Here is a 23,591-nt window from a genome sequence, read left to right as displayed (position 1 = left end):
GGTGCTCCAAGTGCCCCCACCCCACCAGCCCCCTGCACACACATCCGCCCCACAACCCCATCCCAAGCACAGCCCAACCCACCTCTCTGGTACAAGTGCAGTCTCATTCCACCCCTCCCGAGCCCTACCTCCCCCTCCCTGCAGGCTGTTAACAGGGCATAAAGGCTGCTGGCTTTTACCTCCTTACCCAGGGTACACCCACCCCCAGCCCATACAGTTGCAAAGCAACCCTCCCTCCAACCCTTCACCAGCTCTCCACACAGGTCCATCAGTTTATAGCACTCCCAGATCCAAGCATGTGCACAGGCTCCCAGTCACACCTTCCCATCCCTTCTGTAGCTGTTTCTTGGAGCAGGGTTGAACTCGATCTCTCCTATTCTGTCATCTTTCCAGAACTTCCTTTGTAGCCTGACCTGCACACCCTGACCTTATCTGCCCCCAGCCCACACAGGCGTAATGCCTACCTGCTGCCCTAGCTCTGCACACACGCACAAAGGGTCCTGTGCCCTAAACCAGCGAGCACACCAGGACCCTGCCCCTCAGACCTGTGCACCCGCACATCCAACCCCGCTCCCGCCACTGGGCACCCACACTCACAGGCACCAGCGTAGCATCTCCAACCCGTACCTATACCTACTGAAAAGCATCACCTCACTGTTGTGTCCCGCCCCATGCCCTGCATCCCGTTCCACATCCATTCTACAAACACAAGACTACTGAAGGATAACAGAAGAGTAAAGGGTTAGGAAGGTTAGTTGAGGATACAATGGGAGAAAACTTCCTAACCCTTATAAAGGACATAAATGTACAAGTCAAAGAAACTCAATGAACTCCAAATAGAATAAATTCAAATAAGCCTTCCCCAAGACATATAACTAATCAGTTTGTCAAATGTTGAAGAGAAGCAGAAAATCCTGAAAGCAGGAGGAGAAAAACAATCTACTACATACAAGGGAAACCACATAAAACTAAGTTCAGACTACTCAGCCTTGAGGACATAATGCTGAGTGAACTAAGCCAGACACAAAAGGATAGATACTGTATGGCTCCACTTTTATGACCATGGTAAGGGTAAAATCGGAAGCTTATAACACAGAATACAGGGGACTGAGAGATACATTGAAGGTAAAGATGGATGAACGGTCAGCTAATGAGGATGAACTCAAATGTAAGGGAATAGGTAGAAATGAAAGCGTTTCTGTAGTGGTATAAGTAATATTACCATATTGAAGGTGAACATGATTGAAAGAGACCTATGTGTCCCACTGATTAACATTAGAAGTATAAATTAGTTCTTGCAAGAACTACTTCAAAGGTATGATTCATGTACAAAGACTGTTTAAGTCCAGGGTATAAGGGAAAACTGCTATTGCATGCTATGGTTTATGTTTAGCAGGAAAACATCAGCAGTACCACAGCAACAGCAGAGGTAGTTAATAGGGGGAAGGACAAGAGTTAAGGGGAGGTTTAAATTTCCTATTTGGTGAAGGTTTATAAGTTATCTTTCTCTTGGAAACAATGAAATTATCTAAAATTGAGAGTGTTGACAGATTGTGGATTTTGGGCATTATACATGATGCAATGAATGCAATGAATGCAGGTGGCTAAAGGACAGAGAAGTAGACTGGCGGATATATATGATCGAATATCATGCTGCTACAAAAAGGAACGGAGTTGTGAGGCATGTAATGATGTGAATGAACCTGTGGGACATTTGGTGAGGAAAAGTAAGCCAGAAACGAAAGAACAATTATTGTATGTTCTCCTTCAGAAAATGCTTATAAGTAAACAGGGGCCTAGATTAGAAGCTCTTATAGGAGACACATTTAGTCTGGAGTAGCCATTATATTTATGGATTTTGAGGGGCTGTTTTACACATCTATAACCTGGTATTTAGAGATAAGTGTGAAGCCAATCAGGTTAGGATTAAAGTAATTCAGAATACAGGGATAAGGAAGACATTGTCTATATTTTTGAATTGCATTTACTCTTTGAGACCAAAGGAAGAAAGGCTTATCTTATCTGGAACCTAAATTTTCTGTAGCACATAATTTAACTCAACCTATCTGTATAGTTCATTTGAACAACTGAAACACAGGGAGCCCAGAATAAGAATGTGGGCCTTTAATTTTGTATAGCTTAATGTAATGCCTGGATACATCCTAGAATATATTAAGCAGATAATAAAAAAGTGTGGCAAAGTCCCCTGAGGGAGAAAAAATATGGAACTATCAAAGTTTACCATCAGGAAATCCCCTGATCTGTGTCAAACTTTTAGGACACCCAAATCAATAGGCCAAGCCCTTGATCTTGAGGCTTATTCTTCTGAAGCTTATGTTGGTAGTGGAGAAGCTTAGTTTACCTATAGGTATGCCTAAGTGTTACTTCTGGAGGACCTCTTTTGTTGCTCAGATGTGGCCTCACTCTCTCTAAGCCCAACTCTGCAAGTGAAATCATTGCCCTTCCCCCTATGTGGGACATGACATCCAGGGGTGAGTTTCCCTGGTGGTGTGGGAGATGACTCCCAGGGATGAGTCTGGCCCTGGCACCATGGGATCAATAATTTCATCCTGAACAAAAAGGGGAAAAGGAGTGTAATTAATAAAGTATCAGTGGCTGAGAGAGTTCAAATAGTATCGAGAGGCTACTCTGGAGGTTACTCTCATGCAAGCTTCAGTTAGACACTGCTACCTATCATAACTTGCCAAACCACAAACAAAATCATTCCAGCCAATCCTAAAGAACACCTAGGGTAATATATAAGATTCTACAAAGGTTCCATGCACTCGGGTAACTTTTCAGAAACCTACAACCTCCAGATGGGTCCCTGGACCAGATAAGTCCTGAAACATTGAAGGCCCAGCCTATCCAGAACATCAGATAGTTCCATCTTCCTACCCCATGTTACTGAAAGACCCTTACAACATGAAAAAATTAGAATGGCCACAGCCCAAACACCCCTAAAGAGTAACACAGAAAGATCAAAGGTGATGGTGGAGTTATACTGAGAACGTAAGATTTAACAAATGAATATGATTGCTGAATCATTAAACTGAGATTTCTTTTAGTCTCTAGTATCTCAGAGCAGCTAGAAGTAAAAACCTAAAATTGTGGAATTGTAACCCATATCAAACTCTGAAATCTGTTCTGTAACTAACTGTTGTGCTGCACTTCAAATTTATTGCTTTTTGTATATATGTTATTTTTCACAAGAAAGTCGATTGTGATGATAAAAAAATATTTATTTCTTCTAGTCTCCTATATTCTGGAGCAGCTAGAAGGAAAAATCTAAGAGGATGGTATGGTAGTTGATGTCAAACTCTGGGATCTTTCCTGCAACTACTTGTTGAAGAGTGCTTTGAAAACTACCGTTTTTTCTTTCTTTGCTTTGTATATATGTTATATTATACAATAAAAAAGTTAGAAAAAAAAAAGGCTACACAGTACTTCACTACATGGCCATACCACGAATTATTTTGTTTACTGCTATTCATTTATATTATTTCTAACATTTCAAATATGTAAAGCATGGTAATAAATATAATAGCTAAAATCTGTACACTCTCATTTATGTCCATAGTATTTCTAGAAGTAGCAGCACTGAAAAAAAGCACAAACAAAATGTAAGACTTCTGATTCCAAAAACGGTATCTGAAAACACCTGGTATCCAAATATGAAAAGTTCTACTACTTATGAACTTAGAATTTATAAACACAAACACTCATAGATATAAATAAAACTATGTTCCAGAGCAAAAACTTTATCAGTGCTATCAGTTTTTAGTGACAACACATATTCACTTTTTATCAAATGGAGCTTCCCTGTGAGGCTCAAAAGAAACAAAATAAAACATAATTAATGCCACCATTTCTGATAAGAGACAAGTATTGAGGGTGCATAGTGCTGTTAAGATAAGATACACAATTTTAATGGAAACAAAACTAAAATGATTGAAACCTGAAAGCGATGAGAAAACAAAGAATGTTAGAAGTGTGTGAAATTTAGTTTAACAGAACAAATCTGAAAAACAAATCATGCAACGTGTGAAAAGTGCTATCAACCAGAGACAAGAAGGATTGCTAAAAATGGAAAAACTTTTGATATGTTGTTAGAGGACATCATTTATGCCATATACTAGTAGCTGATGCTAATTCAAGAGAAGGCTAGGTTTTTAAACTTGTGAGTGTTGGGGTGAGTGTGTGTGCTATAATATACTCCTTTGGGAATTTGAAGAGAGCTATAAACTAAATACTCAAAAAAATTGTATAAGCACAAAATTTTGTATGCAGATTACGAAGAAGCTTTTTCAAGGAACCCAGGATAAGAACCTTTGTTCTATGGGTATAGCGAACCCTTGTAGGATTCTGAAGAGACACTGTATAGAACTTGAAGAATATTATTAGGGCATCTGCGGTGTCAGAGAAAAGCTGTTCACACATGTTAATTTTAATATTCTCTGTCTATTTAACTAAGTTAATATTTATCCTTGGCTTATTTTAAGGTCTATTTACTCTCATTATTTTCTCTGAGCTTTCTCTACTTTTTTCAGATGTGAGACTTAAAATATTTTTTCTCCTCATTCTCATAAATCAAAATAGAAATACTGAAACTTAAAAGAAAAACATTAGTATCATTTCCCCAATATGACAGTTTTTACCATGTTCCTTTTATGTCTTTGATATCAGCAAAATGAAAAGAAGCTGATCACATGAACTTGTTTTAATATCTCCCAAATGAGACATATTATTTCATTGTTGAAATGTAAATAATGGAGTGGTTAGAGGAAAACACAATCTCCTGATAAAGACACATAAAATCCTGATCTAGTCGATAATATATATGAAAGAGGATTATAATGAGATCTGTGTTTCAATTAAAACTCCTTATAGGAGCCAGAATAAGCTACAATGTTTGAATTACCATCTACACTGGTATCTAAATGGTGATCTCTGAATCATTTTTAGGAAAAGTAACTCAAAGCAGAAGAGGTATTTTTAAATCCCTTGCTCTTCCAAAGAGGAAAAGATTCTTGAATGTAGATGACTCTTGCCAAGCTACGTTCCACAAAACACTAATTTATCTATGGCCTCTTAACTGAGTCTATGATGGTGGTAGCATCTGGAAATGCTGTTTTGTTCTAAATTTTTTCCCCAAATAATATGTGAACAACAACACTTATATATTGTTCTTACAGCATAGTGGATCAAACATGGTTGGATTGTCTGGGTTCAAGTCTCAGCTCCATTATCTCTGTGTGGTTTGGGCAAGTTATTTAAGGAATCTATGCCTTCGTTTCCTCATCTGCATTACAGAGATGAGAATCTGATGGGATAAAGCATAGTTTTAAAAGCAATAATTGACATATAATTAGGCACTTAATTAAATGCTACTGATTATGTTGTAATCAACATTTATGAAACAGGAACCCTGTGCCTGAGAATATCCAGATCCCCTATACAACCTACACATTGATTTAGAAGCATGACTTGCTAATTGACACACATTGTGTGTTGTCTATTCAATTACCACTGATCTACATTATTTAGATTACCTGACCAATATACTGGTATTTTAAACATATGAATCTCATTTTGCTAATTCCTCACAGCAATTAATTTCTGTCTATGTATTTGAGCAGTTCATTATATCTCATAGGCTTCTGACACCTATTCCAACAACATATAATTTAAAGATTGGTCAGTAAACAGTAAGTTTGGAAAATGCTTTCCTAAAGAAGAGTTCTGCCTACATTAGAGACGTCACAAAGAAGAAAGGGTCTTTTTCTGCCCCAGCTACAAGAATATGACTTTAAAAACCTATTCATAGTCAACTACTAATAAAAATGACAGAGTACAGTTGTATTCATTCCAATCCTATTTCTAAAGTCTGAAATTAGCAAAAAGAATGAAAACTAGGGAAGGAATGGGATGGGGGTAGAAGCATGAACCTAAATTCATGTCTTTTATCTTTTATATATGTAAGTAGAAAACTGAGGACAAAGGTATATGTATCTTTCTAACACAAACATACATACATACACACACATACCCCAGAATGGTGAACAGGCTGGAAAGCTGCTCAGAGGCAAAATATTTGTGTTAAAGCTGCCAGCTTCAGCTCATATCACCTCTTTCCTCAATCATTATTTTTAAACAACAGCCATCCTCAACAAAACTACTCCCACATGGACGCTTTTGCAGAGACATATCCAAAGAACAGGTACCTAGCAATAATAATTTCTACATTTATAGAAATTGAAGAGAAAATGGACTTAAAAGATTTTATTTTAAAAAGTTAAAAGAAAAATTAAAAACACAGAAAAACTGAAAAGACAAGTGAGAGATAAGGGAAAAAATTAAACTGCTACATATATATACACATATATATATAAAATATTTCTGGAAGGATACAAGAAAGTAGTGGTTACTACTGGGGAGAACTGAGAACCTATTTGTATATTTTTTGGCACTATTTCAACTTTTTACTTTATGTATTACCTATTGAAAAAGAATTTTTTAAAAAAATTACATTTGGCGTTTAGGAGGTAAGTGTTTGAGCGCTTGGGCCAGGCCTGGGTGTGATGGGGAAACGATCTCCATGGCGGGAGTCACTATGCTTTCGTTAAAGTGGGCTCACTGTGCTTGAATTCTGCCCCCTGCTGATATGTAGTACTTTTTTGGGAGAAGGACTTGGATGAGATGTATTTGAAGATTCCCCTCCCCGACCTGGAGCCAAGAGAATGGGGTGCCTGCATTTGTATTTCTACTGGTGGAACCCGGAGATGTCTACGTAATCTAGAGGTCATCTATGCCATCCCCTTCCCTGCTTTCAAGCATACTCATGGTACCCTTCCTGGATGGATGTGTTCTGGTTTTTCAGACTCACCGAGAGTTTGAGCTCCATGGGCTCCCCGACCCTTTCAGTTCACAAATAAGGGTGAGACTTAGACAGGAAATGACCTTTCTAAGACCATGCAGCTGCTAATTGTGGGGCTTTGCTAGAATCCAGGCTCCCAACTCAGACCAGGGCTCCTTCTGTTATTTCCCTTTGTGATTTCATTTCTCTTCTACCTGGGAGGTTGCTCTGATATCTTAACTTTCCTTCCTTAAGTCCTATGGAGATTTGTCTTTTCTTATCCTTCTCCCAGGTTTATGGGCTCGATTATCAGGGTCACTTTCTTCCCTAGGCTATATACTACAAACTTCCAGATGCTGTTTTTTGGGATTTAGCAGAGAATGAGTCCCACATCCTACTTTCATCCATACGCCACTTTCCCCAACTGCTCTCTCACTGTCTGTTGTCTTCATTACCACTTAATCTGAATTTTGGGGAACCTCCTCCACAAAAGGCATTAGAGGGGAATGCCAAGCACTGAAATTTTGTCAAGAAGCAGCAGCTCTTGGAACAGAGAGACTTTTAGAATAAGAACCAGCCCTCTAGCAAGGTGCCTCCAAAGAATGGGGATGCTCCTAGGTAGCAGATAGCACTTGGAAGGGTCCTCTGGTCCCCAAAAAGAAGAAAGCTGTCTCCAGCAGTGAGTCAGAGTAGTCCCTGGACAAGAAAGCTACCATGTCTAAGATGGGGCCCTTTAGAGAAGGCTGGTTCTGTTGTAGGAAAAGTAGATTTGCTGGGAAAGTTCCAGAGTTCCCTCCCAAAGATTAAGAGCCACCCAGCTTGCTCCCAGAAGAATGCTCCACAGAAAATCCCACTCAAGCACACTCAGAGAAAAAATGTACTGTAGCATCCAAGAAGACACCAAGGAAGATGGTGGCAATTGACTGTGAGATGGTGGGCACAGGACCCAAGGGGCATGTCAATTCTTTTGTGCGATGGAGTATTGTCAACTACAATGGAGATGTTCTTTATGACGAGTATGTCCTTCTCCCCTCTCACTTGTGGACTACAGGATCAGATGGAGTAGTATTCAGAAGCAGCATATGATGAACACCACACCCTTCAAGACTGCTCAGAGCCAGATCTTGAAGATACTCGCAGGGAAGACAGTGGTGGGCCATGCCATCCACAACGATTTCAGAGCTCTTCAGTAATTTCATCCCAAGTCCCTCACCTGTGATACCTCCTATATCCCCCCTGAACCTAAAGCCAACTGCCCAGAGAATGCCACCATGTCTCTGAAGCATCTCACCCAGAAGCTGCTGAACCAGGACATCCAAGTAGCCTCTCCTCAAATGCTGACAGGTTGTGAAAGGCGGACAATCCTCTGTGAAAGACACCCAGGTTACCATGGAGTTGTATAAGTTGGTTGAAGTAGAGTAGGAACAGCATCTGGCCCAGAATTCCCAAAAGACAAATAGCAGTGGGGATGCTAGTATTGGGAGGCAGAGGCAGCACCCAGGAGAAACAGAGCAGCTGACCTGTGGGCAGCTCTACCAACTCCACAGCCTTGGGAGACAGGGTTGCTGGGGAGAGACAGGCTCTACCCCAGACTTAATATCCATTGAAATTTCACCTCAGATGTTATGTTCTATGTCTGGTTAAGTGCCCATGGAAGTGGGAAACCCTCCATTCACAACCTTCCCCTATACTGTTTACCTCTTAAATGGTGCTTACCCACAGGTCCCAGAGTGTTTGTTTCTGTCAAGCTTTTTGACTTTCAAGGGGCAGGGCATACTGGGAAATGTAGTTTCTCAAACTGCCTTATCACTTAGGATGGCCATGTTTCCAGTTCATGCTTTTTTGTCCTTGAGTAACTGACAGTACCCTGTTTCACTCTCAAAAGCATACTTTTGGTCAGTATCCTGTATGGTCACATTATACATTACAGACTACAGGCTTTAGGATCAAAGAGTTTCCATCTAGACCATGTCTGGATGTTCACCATTCTTCCTACCATGACTTCCGGAGGAGCCATTCTTGGTGAGGTTTAGTTCTCCTTCGGGTTACAAGGCAGTAGACGTAAGAGAGTACAGCTTGGAAATGAACTTTTCTGATTTAGGAAAGCAAGCTGCTCATTTAAAAAAAGAATTTAAAGTGTTTTAATGGTTTTTATCTTTTCTCACCTTGCTGAACCAAGTCTCTAAAAACTCAAATTAGTGCTTTGATAAATTTTTTAATCGAAAAAAAAATCACTACATTTGCTTACATTCAACTGAGAAAAAATAACCACTGAATAAATAATTCAGTGTGATTATACACACATTAAAATAAGATTGACTACTGCTAAAAATAAGCAGCAATATGGAAAAGCAGCCTTGAGAAAAACCATGATAAGAAATTAAAATAAAGTGAATAAATACTAGTGGTTAATGAGAAGTAGGGACAGTAGGGATAAGGAGTATGGGATGTATGAGTTTTATCTTTTTTCTCTTTATTTTTTGGAATAATGCAAATGTTCTAAAAATGATCACGGTAATGAATACTCTGTGGATGAACTGTATGTGTGTGAAGATTTCTCAATAAAAATATTTAAAAATTGCAAAGAAAAAAAGAATGATTAGAGTAGGAAAAAGACATTAAAATGCTCCCCCAGGAAAAAATCTGATACAGAATTATTAAATGAACTTCAAAAGGAATAACATCCACACAAAAAAGGAAAGTTTCCCCACAAAAGGAAAAAATTAGGCTGGCCTCAGACTGTTCACTGCAACATTCATCACCAGAAGATAATGGAGCTATGGCAACAGAATTTTAAAAGGGCAAAATAAGGTAGGAAATGTATACCCAACTATGCTGTCATTCACATTTAAAGGGCAAGATAAGCAGAAGCTCAAATATATATACACTTGATTATGCACAAAATAGCATGGGATAAAACACCTGTGGCTCACCTGTCGGTTCAGAAACAAGGAAGAAATTTCATGTTTAACTTGAAATCCTCCTGAATGGCTTGGGTTTTTAAAGAACATTTTACAGTAATTTTTATTCAAAGAGAAAAAATTCATGAGATTTGGAAAGCCTGAAAAGAGGCAGAAAATGATCCCAGGCCCATAATGAGAAGTAGTTCAAGACCTAACATAATGAAGAATTGAATTAAGCTACAGATATGTACCGTTTTAGAAAGTTCACTTCCAGATTCCATAATGCGCAAACACAAAGGGATGATTTCTGTTGTCAGTAAAAAGTTAATTACTTCTTGTTCATCTGTTTTCACCAGAGCCCCTAAAGAAAATATGCACAAACAAAATTATTTTTAGAGTCATCAGCAATGAAAAATCATGTATCAAATTTGGTTCATCATATAGTTAATTAAGCAGCAATTTAGCCATCTAAATAATCTTTTTATCACTTTTACTGGATAATCTTAAAATAATATCACCAATCTATTTTCCACTTATGTTTTTTCCAATTTTACGTAAAGTAGGAGAATTCTACATCATTATCAAAGCATATTTCCAGGTAGCAAAGAAGTCGTGCCAGTATGAACACTACCTTCAAGGGGTAAAACATTACTTCCTGGCTATTCAATTGATCATTTCTGAAAGAACATCAAGGCTGTAGGATATACCAAAGAGAAAACATAATTACACAAAGAAACAAACACACACCTGGATTCTAATCCTGTTTCTGCAACTAGTTTACCTAAGCTTGATAAAGTTCCTTTTCCTTATTTATAAAATAGAGTTGGATGTTTTCTAAAATTAACTCCAACTTTATTTTCTGCTGGCTTCTAAACTGATAACACTGACCAGGTGACCAAAACAGTTCAATGTGTTTTCCATTCAGTATACAGGAAAGCCCCACTAATAAATGATAGATCCTGGGCCACCCAATGCACCACTAACTTTTGTAAGAACGGCCCTCATTATCTGGATCTGTAATACCTAAAAACAACTGCTTTAGGAGTAAGGGATATCATTTGCTTTAATCAGAGTGGACAACCTACAATGGCTATATATTTGAATCCCAGAGCCACCAACATACTATAATTTACTAACAGGACCTAAGGCAGATATCAAATTATGATTTTATTAAAATTTTACATGTAGATCTATAATCCTTTCAAGTCAGTTTTTAAATAGAATATAAGGTATGGATCATGGTTCATTCTTTTTGTATATGATCATGCAAGTATCCAATTGCTCCAACACTGTTTATCAAATAGACTATCCTTTCTCCTCTAAATTACCTTTACACCATTGTCAAAATCAATTGACCAAGATCATTTAAACAGTCTCAACACAGGGAGCCCGGAGTAAGAATGAAGGCTTTTAATCCTGTATAGCTTAATGTAATGCCTGGATACATCCCAGAGTATATTAAGCAGATAATCAAAACACATCGGCAGGACATGCACTGCGCTCCCAGTGGCTGCAGTGTGTGCGCTCAACTCCTGAGGCACACGGCATGCGGAAATGGTGAAGCCACTGGATGGGGTCCTGACGTACATGTAGGGGGAGATCCATAAGTACAACCACAGCAAGAGTATCTGGGTCATCCTACACCACAAGGTTTATGACCTGACCCAAGTTTTTGGAGGAGCATCCCAGTGGGGATGAAGTCTTAAGGGAACAAGCTGGAGGTGATGCTACAGAAAACTTTGAGGATACTGGGTACTCTACGGATGCACAAGAACTGTGTAAAACATTTATCACTGGAGAACTTCATCCAGATGGATGGTCAAAGACATCAAACCTTCAGACACTTATTACAACTGTTGATTCTCATTCAAGCTGGTGGACCAACTGGGTGATCAGTGCCGGGTGGCACTGATTGTAGCCCTGATGTATTGCCTCTACATAGAAGACTAAGTGCTTTCTCAGATGCCAATCAGAGAAGAGGGTGCTTTAAATGAGGGTGGAAAGAAGCCGGGGTAACTGTCTCCTTCAACTAACAGAAAAAAACCTTCACCTGAAAGATTATATTAATATATCGCTTAGAAACAAAAAACAAACTGTTCTATTCTTTCTACTCTTGGACTTTTAGAGTGTGCCTCTAGAGTGTGCCTCTTTATTTATCATCCTTATTTTGATGTTACATCAATACATAGTTTATTTACTGAGCTGGATATGATCTCTTAAAAATATATCTGGCTTTAAAATTATACCACATATTTGCCTATCAACTTGGTATATAATTGTCTTTAATTTTTAGAATCTCATATTATTTAGCTGAATCATTTAATATGCTACATTCAGACCCAAGCAGTATATATGATATGAGATAAGGTAATGGCTTTTGGATCTTTTCTTGCATTTCTTCATATCTAATTGAATAAGCAAGTATTGCATGCTTCCAATCTAGTTTCTTTTTCAAGGAAATTAAGAAAGGCCTAGAAAATATATCCTAATGAAATTCAATAGTTGTTCTAACTGAAATAAATTGGTTTATAGAACCCATAAAAGAGGCACCCTCTCTTTGATTATAAAACACCACAAAAAAAGCTACATATTGTATGATTCCAATGATGACACCCTGGAAAAGGTAAATTTATAGAGGCGATAGGTCAGTGTTTGCCAGGTGCTCAGTAGGGAGAGGAACATGAATAGGTGGAGCACAGGGGAGTTTCAGAGTGGTGGGACTATTCTGGAAGATAACATAAAGGTGGAGACACTGCACATTTGTCAGTACCCACAGACCAGAACATCACAGAGAGTGAACCCAAATGTACACTATGGGCTTTAGTCAATCATCATTTAATAGTATGTGTTCAGTTGTAACAAATATACCACATTAATTCAAGATGTTGATAGCGGGGGAAACTGAGGGAGGGAGATAATATAGGAACTCTGTACTTTCTGAATAATTTTTCTATAAACCTAAAACTAAACAGAGCTTATTAATAAAGAACTAGTAATGTAAATACCTGTGGACTAGGAGAGGACATCACAATTACACATTCTCTCAGCTTAAAAAATATTCTACTGAGGTTCTTAGTTTTGCTAAAAAACTAGTTTCGTTAAAAAAACTTCTAAAGTTTAAAACTTTAGAAGCTTTAAAAATTCCTCATTCAGAAGCACAAGTTTTCTATGTACTACTCTACGGAAATGTTGACTCTAATTTGTGAAAAAATAAAACAAACAAACAAACAAACAAAATTTGAAGAATACTGTGGGACATTTGGAATCTGATGTTCAAAGAAATTTAGCTGGGGATGAGCCATGAGGAATTCTGGTGGACTGCTTATTTCCTCATTGGTAGCTCTGGCTGGATTGATACGGGGATTTGGTCTTCCATTTATTATTCTCTGTCTTGTACTTTTTTTCTTTTAAACACGGAACCTTGAGGGATTAAGTTCTAGGTTATAAGTAGTTTGTAAACAGTTATAATCATGCATGTTTCCAGTAGCAGGTTAGGCAAACAGTGAGCAATTGCATTCTTCAGAAAGATCTAAAGCACATTAGAAAGGAAATCACAGAGGATAGATTTTCATAGTTAATGACATCCATCAATCACCCTTTACTCTGCCTTGGTCACTGGGCAAAGAGAGTGAATGCTGTAGAGGTAGGAGTGAGGATGGGTGGGTGTACTGGCAAAGTGAACAATTATCTTGCAGAACAATATATTCAAATATTAAAATAAACATATGCCTGGGACAAATAAAAAGTATTGGCAAAGTCCCTTGGGGGATGGGAGAAAAAATATGGAACTAGTAAACACCAGGGAAATCCCTGACTACTGTGTCAAATATTATGGACACACAAATCAATAGGCCAAGCCCATGATGTTGAGACCTGCTCTTATGAAGCTTATGTATATAGTGGAGAAGCTCATCTTACCTATAGGTATACTTAAGAGTTACTTCCAGAGGATATCTTTGTTGCTCAGATGTGGCTTCTCTCTCTCTGCACGCCCCCCGCCCCCCCCACAAGCCCAACTCTGCAAGTGAAACCATTGCCCTCCACCCTCCATGGGACATGACATCCAAAGTCTTCCTGGTTGTGCCGGAGATGACTCCCAGGGATGATGAGCCAGGCACCATGAAATCAAAAGTGACATCCTGAACAAAAGGGGGAAAACAAGTGTAACAAGTAAGGTATCAGTGTGCTGAGAGTTCAAACAGAGTTTAAAAGGCTACACTGGAGATAACTCTTACATTGTTACCTATTATAGCTTGCCAATCCCCAGCCAAAACCACTCCTGCCAATCCTAAAGAACATCCAGAACATTATGCAAGATTCTAGAAAGCTTCCATGCACTACAGTAACTTTTCAGAAACCTACAAGCTCCAGATGGGTCCCTGGACCAGGTAAGCCCTGAAATGCAAAGGGGCCAGCCTTTCCAGAACATCAACATCAACTAGTTCCATCTCTGTACTGCGTATTACCAACATCCCCTTTCAACATGAAAAAGAATAAGCATAGCCCAAATACCCCTAGAGAGCGGGAGAAAGATCAAAAGTAATGATGGAGTTATACAGAGAAGGCAGGGTTTAATAAATGAGTACGAAGGAATATATGAAAAACCCACAGCTAGCATCATCCTAAGATTAGGAACAAGATAAGGATGTGCACTGTCACAACTGTTACTCAGCATTGTGCTGGAAGTTCTAGCCAGAGCAATTAGACAAGAAAAAGAAATACAAGGCATCAAAATTGGAAAGGAAGAAGTAAAATTTTCACTGCTTGCAGATACTATATGTCAAAAACCTCAAAAAATCCACAGCAAAACTACCAGAACTAATAAATGAGTATAGCAAAGTGGCTGGTAACAAGACCAACATGCAAAAATCTATAGTTTCTATAAACTAGAAATGAGTAATCTGAGGGGGAAATCAAGAAAAAACTTCCATTTACAATTGCAACTAAAAGAACAAAATATTTAGGAATAAATTTAACTAAGGATATAAAATACCTACACAAAGAAAACTACAAGAAATTGCTAAAAGAAAACACAGAAGACCTAAATAAATGGAAGGACATACTGTGTTCATGGACTGGAAGACTAAATATAATTAAAATGTCAATTCTACTTCAATTGATTTATAGATTCAATGCAATATCAATTAAAATCCCAAAACTTACTTTGCAAAAATAGAACAACCAAAACCCAAATTTATCTAGAAGGGCAGGGTGCCCTGAATACTAAAAATATCCTGAGAAAGAAAAATGAAGTCAGAGGTCTCACACTATCTGACTTTAAGGCGCATTACAAAGCTACAGTGGTCAAACAGCATGGTACTATCATAAAATAGATATATTGACCAATGGATACAGACACTCTCATTTATGGGCAACTGATCTTTGATGAGGCAGTCAAGCCAACTCACCTGGGACAGAACAGTTTCTTCAATAAATGGTGCCTGGAGAACTGGATATCCACATGCAAAAGAATGAAAGAAGATCCACCTCTCACTCCCTATACAAAAATTAACTCAAAATGCATCAAAGACCTAAACATTAGATCTAAGACCATAAAACTTTCAGAAGAAAACATAGGGAAATACCTTATAAATCTTTTAATAGGAGGCTGTTTCCTAGATCTTAAACCCAAAGCACGAGCACTGAAGAAAAATAAATAAATGGGAACGCCTCAAAATTAAACGCTTTTGTGCATCAAAGAACTTTGTCAAGAAAGTAAAAAGATAGCTTACACAATGGGAGACAATATTTGGAAATGATATATCAGACAAGGATCTCGTATCCAGAATATATAAAGAGATTGTTCAACTCAACAACAAAAAGACAAACAACCCAATTACAAAATGGGCAAAAGACATGAACAGACACTTCTCAGAAAAGGAAATACAAATGGCCAAAAGGCACATGAGAAGATGCTCAACTTCCCTGGCTATTAGGAAAATGCAAATCAAAACTACAATGAGATATCATCTCACACCCATGAGGATGGCCATTATCAACGAAAGAGAAAACGGTAAGTGCTGGAGAGAATGTGGAGAAAGTGGCATACTCATCCACTGTTGGTGGGACTGTAAAATGGTACAACCACTGTGGAAAGCAGTTTGGCAATTACTCAGGAAGCTAAGTACAGAATGGCCATATGATTCAGCAAAAATTGCTAGGTATAAACTCAGAGGACATGAGGGAAAGGACACAAATGGACACTTGCACACCAATGTTTATAGCAGCATTATTTACAATTGGCAAGAGATGGAAACAGCCAAAATGTCCATCAACAGAAGAGTGGCTAAACAAGCTGTGTATATAAATACAATGGAAGATTATGTAGCTGTAAGACAGAATAAAGTTATGAAGTATTCTAGCAACATGGATGAAACTTGAGGACATTACGCTAAGTGAGATTAGCCAGAAACAAAAGGATAAATACTGTATGGTCTCACTGATATGAACTAACATCAGGGAATGAATTTGGAGAATTTCAATTAAGAACAGAGACCATCAGGAGATAAAAATAGGGTAGATACTGGGTAATTGGAACTGAAGGGATAGAGACAGTGCAACAGGACTGATTGTAAAAACACAGAAATGGACAGCACAATACTATCTAATGTAATACAATAATGCTAGTACACTGAATGAAGCTGAATGTGAGAGTGATAAGGGAGGAGGGCTGGGGGCATATATGAAACCAGAAGGAAAGACAGACGATAAAGACTGAGATGGGATAATCTAAGAATGCCTAGAATGTACAATGATAGTGACTTACTGTATAAATTATAAAATGTTTTTGTATGAAGAAGAACAAAGGAATATCAATATTACAGGGTGTTGAAAATAGGTAGTCATTTCTATTTTGAAACTTCAACTTCTGTGTGAGACTAAAGCAAGAAATGTTTATTTGGTACAAAATTTATGTTTTGACTAGTGCATTTCTTAAGATAACTTACATAGACAACTTAAATGAACACCATAAGTACATGGAACCTTGTTAGGGCATGCAATCTTGTAGGTCTATACAGTGTGATGCCTCAATAAATTCTAGAGTCATTTGAACAGTGAATAAAGAAATATTTGTAAAGTGCCCTTGGGAGAATGGTGAGAAAGGGGGAAAATTCAACTTCCCCATTTGGAGAATTCCTGATATTCCTGCAAGCAGTGGGGACAACCAATTCAATAGGCCGAGCCCTCAATCTTGGGGTTTGTTCATATGATACTTATTCCCGCAAAGGATGGGCTAAGCCTACTTATAAATTGGCCTAAGAGTCATCCGCAAATTAACTCTTGCTGCTCAAATGTGGCCTCTCTAAGCCAATCCGGCAGGTGAACTCACTGTCTTCCCCCCTAGATAGAACCTGACTCCTGGGGGTGTAAATCTTCCTAGCAAAGTGGGACAGAACTCCTGGGATGAGCCGGGACCTGGAACCATGGGACTGAGAAAGCCTTCTAGACTGAAAGGGGGAAGAGAGAAATGAGACAAAAGTGTCAGTGGCTGAGAGATTTCAAACAGAGTCGAGAGGTTATCCTAGAGGTTATTCTTACGCATTATATAGATATCCCCCCCTTTTTTTAAACTTTTTTTATTAATTAAAAAAAAATTAACAAACAAAACATTAAGATATCATTACATTCTACAATCAGTAATTCTTAATATCATCACATAGTTGCATATTCATCATTTCTTAGAACATTTGCATCGATTTAGAAAAAGAAAAAGACAACAGAAAAAGAAATAAAACGATAATAGAGAAAAAAAGATTATATATACAATATCCCTTACCCCTCGCTTTCATTTACCACTAGCATTTCAAACTAAATTTATTTTAACATTTGTTCCCCCCTATTATTTATTTTTATTCCATATGTTCTACTCTTCTGTTGATATAATAGCTAAAAAGAGCATCAGACACAAGGTTTTCACATTCACAGAGTCTCACTGTGAAAGCTATATCATTGTTCAATCATCATCAAGAAACATGGCTACTGGAACACAGCACTACATTTTCAGGCAGTTCCCTCCAGCCTCTCCACTACATCTTGAACAACAAGGTGATATTTACTTAATGCATAAGAATAACCTCCAGGATAACCTCTCGACTCTGTTTGGAATTTCTCAGCCATTGACACTTAGTCTCATTTCACTCTTCCCCCTTTGGTCGAGAAGGTTCTCTCAATCCCTTGATGTTAATTCTCAGCTCATTCTAGGATTTTTCTCAGTCCCTTGATGCTGTCTCAGCTCATTCCAGGATTTCTGTCCCAAGTTGCCAAGAAGGTCCACACCCCTGGGAATCATGTCCCACGCAGAGAGGGGGAGGGTGGTGAGATTGCTCGTCATGTTGGCTGGAGAGGCCACATCTGAGCAACAAAAGAGGCTCTCTTGGGGGTGACTCTTAGGCCTAAATTTTAAGTAGACTTGACCTATCTTTTGTGGGGTTAAGTTTCATATGAACAAACCCCAAGACTGGGGGCTCAGCCTATAGCTTTGGTTGTCCACACTGCTTATGAGAATATCAAGAATTCAACTTGGGGAAGTTGAATTTCTCCCCACTCTCACCATTCCCCGAAGGGGGCTTGCAAATACTTTTCCACTCACTGATCAAATCACTCTGGGATTCATCAGGGCATCACTCTGGACAAACCAAAAATCTCATGTCGTACCTGAGATTCCAAGTACTTATGACATTCAATCAAACTATCTACATGAGTTATATTAGGAAATGCTCTAGTCAAAATATAAATTTTGTACCAAATGTTGGTCTCACACAGAAGGTGACATTTTAAAGTATTAATTATCATCTATTTTCAGCACCCTGCAATAATGACATTCCTTTGTTCTTCCTCATGCAAAAACATTTTTAAAATTTGTACATTTCACTATTATTATACACTCTAGGCATTCCTAGATTATACCATCTCGATCTTTACCATCTATCTTTCTTTCTGATTTCATTTATGTCCCCAGCCCTCCTACCTCTATCATTCCCACATGCAGCTTCATTCAGTGTTTTATCATAATTACATTACAGTTAGGTAGTATTGTGCCGTCCATTTCTGAGTCTCTGCATCCAGTCCTGTTACACAGTCTGTATCCCTTCAGCTCCAATACCCAATATCTTACCCTATTTCTACCTCCTGATGGTCTCTGTTACCGACGGTATATTCCAAGTTTATTCACTAATGTCAGTTCATATCAGTGACACCATACAGTATTTGTCCTTTAGTTTTTGGCTAGTCTCACTCAGCATAATGTTCTCAAGGTCCATCCATGTTGTTACATTCTTCAAAAGTTTATTCTGTCTTAAAGCTGCATAATATTCCATCGTATGTATATACCAGTTTGTTTAGCCACTCGTCTGTTGATGGACATTTTGGCTGTTTCCATCTCTTTGCAATTGTAAATAACGCTGCTATAAACATTGGTGTGCAAGTGTCCGTTTGTGTCTTTGCCCTTAAGTCCTCTGAGTAGATACCTAGCAGTGGTATTGCTGGGTCACATTGCAATTCTATATTCAGCTTTTTGAGGAACCGCCAAACTGCCTTCCACAGTGGTTGCACCATTTGACCTTCCCACCAACAGTGGATAAGTGTGCCTCTTTCTCTACATCCTCTCCAGCACTTGTCATTTTCTGTTTTGTTGATAATGGCCTTTCTGGTGGGTGTGAGATGATATCTCATTGTGGTTCTGATTTGCATTTTTCTAATGGCCAGGGACATTGAACATCTCTTCATGTGTTTTTTGGCCATTTGTATTTCCTCTTCTGAGAAGTGTCTGTTCAAGTCTTTTTCCCATTTTGTAATTGGATTGGTGTCTTTTTGTTGTTGAGTTGAACAATCTCTTAATAAATTCTGGATACCAGATCTTTATCTGATATGTCATTTCCAAATATTGTCTGCCATTGTGTAGGCTGACTTTTTACTTTCTTGATGAAGTTCTTTGATGCACAAAAGTGTTTAATTTTGAGGAGTTCCCATTTATTTATTTATTTCTTCAGTGCTGTTGCTTTAGGTGTAAGGTCCATAAACTCGCCTCCAATTATAAGATTTATAAGATATCTCCCTACATTTTCCTCTAACTGTTTTATGGTCTTAGATGTAATGTTTAGATCTTTGATCCATTTTGAGTTAACTTTTGTATATATCTATCTTTATGCCAGTACCATGCTATTTTGACCACTGTGATTTCTTTTAACAGTTTCTTATAGTTTTCTTTGTATAGGTTTTTTGTCTCTTTAGTTAAATTTATTCCTAAGTATTTTATTCTTTTAGTTGCAATTGTAAATGGATTTCCCCCTCAGATTGTTCATTACTACTGTGTAGAAACACTACAGATTTTTGAATGTTGATCTTGTAACCTGCCACTTTGCTGTACTCGTTTATTAGCTCTAGTAGTTTTGCTGTGGATTTTTCAGGGTTTTCAATGTATAGTATCATATCATCTGCAAACAGTGTGGTTTTACTTCTTCCTTTCCAATTTTGATGGCTTGTATTTCTTTTTCTTGTCTAATTGCTCTGGCTAGAACTTCCAACACAATGTTGAATAACAGTGGTGATAGTGGACATCCTTGTCTTGTTCCTGATCTTAGGGGGAAAGTTTTCTGTTTTTCCCCATTGAGGATGATATTAGCTGTGGGTTTTTCATATATTCCCTTTATCATTTTAAGGAAATTCCCTTGTATTCCCATCCTTTGAAGTGTTTTCAACAGGAAAGGATGTTAAATTTTGTCAAATGCCTTCTCTGCATCAATTGAGATGATCATGTGATTTTTCTGCTTTGATTTGTTGATATGGTGTATTACATTAATTGATTTTCTTATGTTGAACCATCCTTGCAGACCTGGGATGAATTCTACTTGGTCATGATGTATAATTCTTTTAATGTGTTGCTGGATTCGATTTGCTGTAACTTTGTTGAGGATTTTTGCATCTATATTCATTAGAGAGATTGGTCTGTAGTTTTCTTTTTTTGTAATATCTTTGCCTGGTTTTGGTATGAGGGTGATGTTGGCTTCAAAGAATGAATCAGATAGCTTTCCCTCCACTTCAATTTTTTTGAAGAGTTTGAGCAGGGTTGGTACTACTTTTTCTGGAATGTTTGGTAGAATTCACATGTGAAGCCATCTGGTCCTGGACTTTTCTTTTTGGGAAGCTTTTTAATGACTGATTCAATTTCTTTACTTGTGATTGGTTTGTTAAGGTCATCTATTTCTTCTTGAGTCAAAGTTGGTTGTTGATGCCTTTCTAGGAACTTATCCATTTCATCTACATTGTTGTATTTATTAGCATAGAGTTGTTCATAGTATCCTGTTATTACCTCCTTTATTTCTGTGAGGTCAGTGGTTATGTCTCCTCTTCCATTTCTGATCTTATTTATTTGTGTCCTCTCTCTTCTTCTTTTTGTCAATCTTGTTAAGGGCCCATCAATTTTATTGATTTTCTCATAGAACCAACTTCTGGTTTTATTGATTTTCTCAATTGTTTTCATGTTCTCAATTTCATTTATTTCTGCTCTAATCTTCATTATTTCTTTCCTTTTGCTTACTTTGGGGTTAGTTTGCTGTTCTTTCTCCAGTTCTTCCAAATGGACAGTTAATTCCCTAATTTTTGCACTTTCTTCATTTTTGATATAGGCATTTAGGACAATAAATTTCCCTCTTAGCACTGCCTTTGCTGCATCCCTTAAGTTTTGATATGTTGTGTTTTCATTTTCATTTGCCTCGAGATATTTACTGATTTTTCTCGTAATTTCTTCCTTGACCCACTGGTTGTTTAAGAGTGTGTTGTTGAGCTTCCACATATTTGTGAATTTTCTGGTGCTCTGCCTATTATTGATTTCCAACTTCATTCCTTTATGATCTGAGAAAGTGTTGTGCATGATTTCAATCTTTTTAAATTTGTTGAGACTTGCTTTGTGACTTAGCATATGGTCTATCTTTGAGAATGATCCATGAGCACTTGAGAAAAAGGTGTATCCTGTTGTTGTGGGGTATAATGTTCTATAAATGTCTGTTAAGTCTAGCTCATTTATTGTATTATTCAACTTCTCTGTTTCTTTATTGATCCTCTGTCAAGATGTTCTGTCCATTGATGAGACTGGGGAATTGAAGTCTCCAACTATTATGGTAGATGCGTCTATTTCCCTTTTCAGTGTTTGCAGTGTTTGCCTCATGTATTTTGGGGCATTCTGGTTCGGTGCATAAATATTTATGATTGGTATGTCTTCATGTTGAATTGTTCCTTTTATTAGTACATAATATCCTTCTTTGTCTCTTTTAACTGTTTTACATTTGAAGTCTAATTTGTTGGATATTAGTGTAGCTACTCCTGCTCTTTTCTGGTTGTTATTTGCATGAAATATCTTTTCCCAACCTTTCACTTTCAACCTATGTTTATCTTTGGGTCTAAAATGTGTTTCCTGTAGACAGCATATAGAAGGATCCTGTTTTTTAATCTATTCTGCCAGTCTAGGTATTTTGATTGGGAAGTTCAATCCACTAACATTTAGTGTTATTACTGTTTGGGTAGTACTTTCCTCTACCATTTTGCCTTTTGTATTTTATATGTCATATCTAATTTTCCTTCTTTCTACACTCTTCTCAACAACTTTCTCTTCTCACTTTTCGTATCAGTCTCTAGTGCTCCCTTTAGTATTTCTTGCAGAGCTCGTGTCTTGGTCACAAATTCTCTCAGTGACTTTTTGTCTGAAAATGTTTTAATTTCTCCCTCGTTTTTCTCCTTCTTTTCCCTTCTCTTCTCCTTCCGGGACCCCCACAACACGTATATTTGTGCACTTCATATTATCATTCAATTACCTGAGTCCCTGCTCATATTTTTCCATTCTTTTCCCTATAGTTTCTGTTTCTTTTTGGATTTCAGATGTTCCATCCTCCATTTCACTAATCCTAACCTCTGTCTCTTGAAATCTACCATTGTAGGTTTCCATTGTTTTTTTCATCTCTTCTACTGTATCTTTCATTCCCATAAGTTCTGTGATTTGTTTTTTCAGACTTTTCATTTCTTCATTTTGTTCATCCCTTGCCTTCTTCATGTCCTCCCTCAATTCACTGATTTGGTTTTTGATGAGGTTTTCCATGTCTGTTCGTATATTCTGAAATAATTGTTTCAGTTCCTGTATCTCATTTGAACTATTGGTTTGTTCCTTTGACTGGGCCATATCTTCAATTTTCCTGATGTGATTTGTTATTTTTTGCTGGCGCCTAGACATTTAATTACCTTAATTAGTTTATTCTGGAGATTGCTTTCACTTATCTTACCTAGGATTTTCTTGCTAGATGAGTTTGTTTTCTATCTGTTTTTTTGACCTTCAGTTCAGCTTTTTTCTGGGCCTCTAGCTTAAGTTTTGTTTAACAGAGGGTAATTTTTCAGTTCTTGTTTTCTTGTTTCTTGTCTTGCTTGTAAGGTGCCTTTTCCCTCCCCATCCTTAGGAGGGTCTACATAGGTATTACAAACTCCAGCCTGGTTTTCCCAGACTAAACTGGCTCCTATCAGGGGGAAGGAGTCGCCCGCATCAGTTTTCCCTGAGGGTGAGACCCAGCAGATTGAAAGACTTTCCTGTTAAGTTTCTAGGCTCTATTTTTCTTATCCTGCCCAATATGTGGCGCTTGACTGCCTGCGGGTCCCACTACCAAAAGATGTTGTGGTTCCTTTAACTTTGGATGGCTCTCCCTGGTAGGGGCATGGTGGAGACAGAGGAGAGTTTGTAGGCTGGCTTTAATGGCTTCAAATTGCCTAGCCCTGGGGTCTGAGTTCCTTGAAAGAGGGATTCCACATAAATTGGGCTTCACCCCTCCCCTGGGGAACAGGCGGGAGACAGTCCT

General features: G+C 38.0%; 1 protein-coding gene and 1 pseudogene across 2 annotated transcripts in view; one reads left to right on the top strand and one right to left on the bottom strand.

The window, feature by feature from the left end:
• The window catches only part of CNOT9 (CCR4-NOT transcription complex subunit 9), a 55,336-nt gene that overhangs the window by 7,047 nt on the left and 24,698 nt on the right, over window positions 1-23,591 (bottom strand). For both annotated transcript variants that reach the window (XM_077155131.1, XM_077155132.1), the window contains exon 5: window positions 10,011-10,120. In XM_077155131.1, the coding sequence (XP_077011246.1) occupies window positions 10,011-10,120 (110 nt within the window). The remainder of the gene's footprint in view (window positions 1-10,010; window positions 10,121-23,591) is intronic.
• Window positions 1,063-8,500, top strand: LOC143676850 (interferon-stimulated 20 kDa exonuclease-like 2 pseudogene; annotated as a pseudogene).

The sequence above is a fragment of the Tamandua tetradactyla genome, chromosome 3 (genome assembly GCF_023851605.1).
Source record: "Tamandua tetradactyla isolate mTamTet1 chromosome 3, mTamTet1.pri, whole genome shotgun sequence".
Lineage (NCBI taxonomy): Eukaryota > Metazoa > Chordata > Mammalia > Pilosa > Myrmecophagidae > Tamandua > Tamandua tetradactyla.
This window is presented reverse-complemented; position numbering and strand designations above follow the sequence as displayed.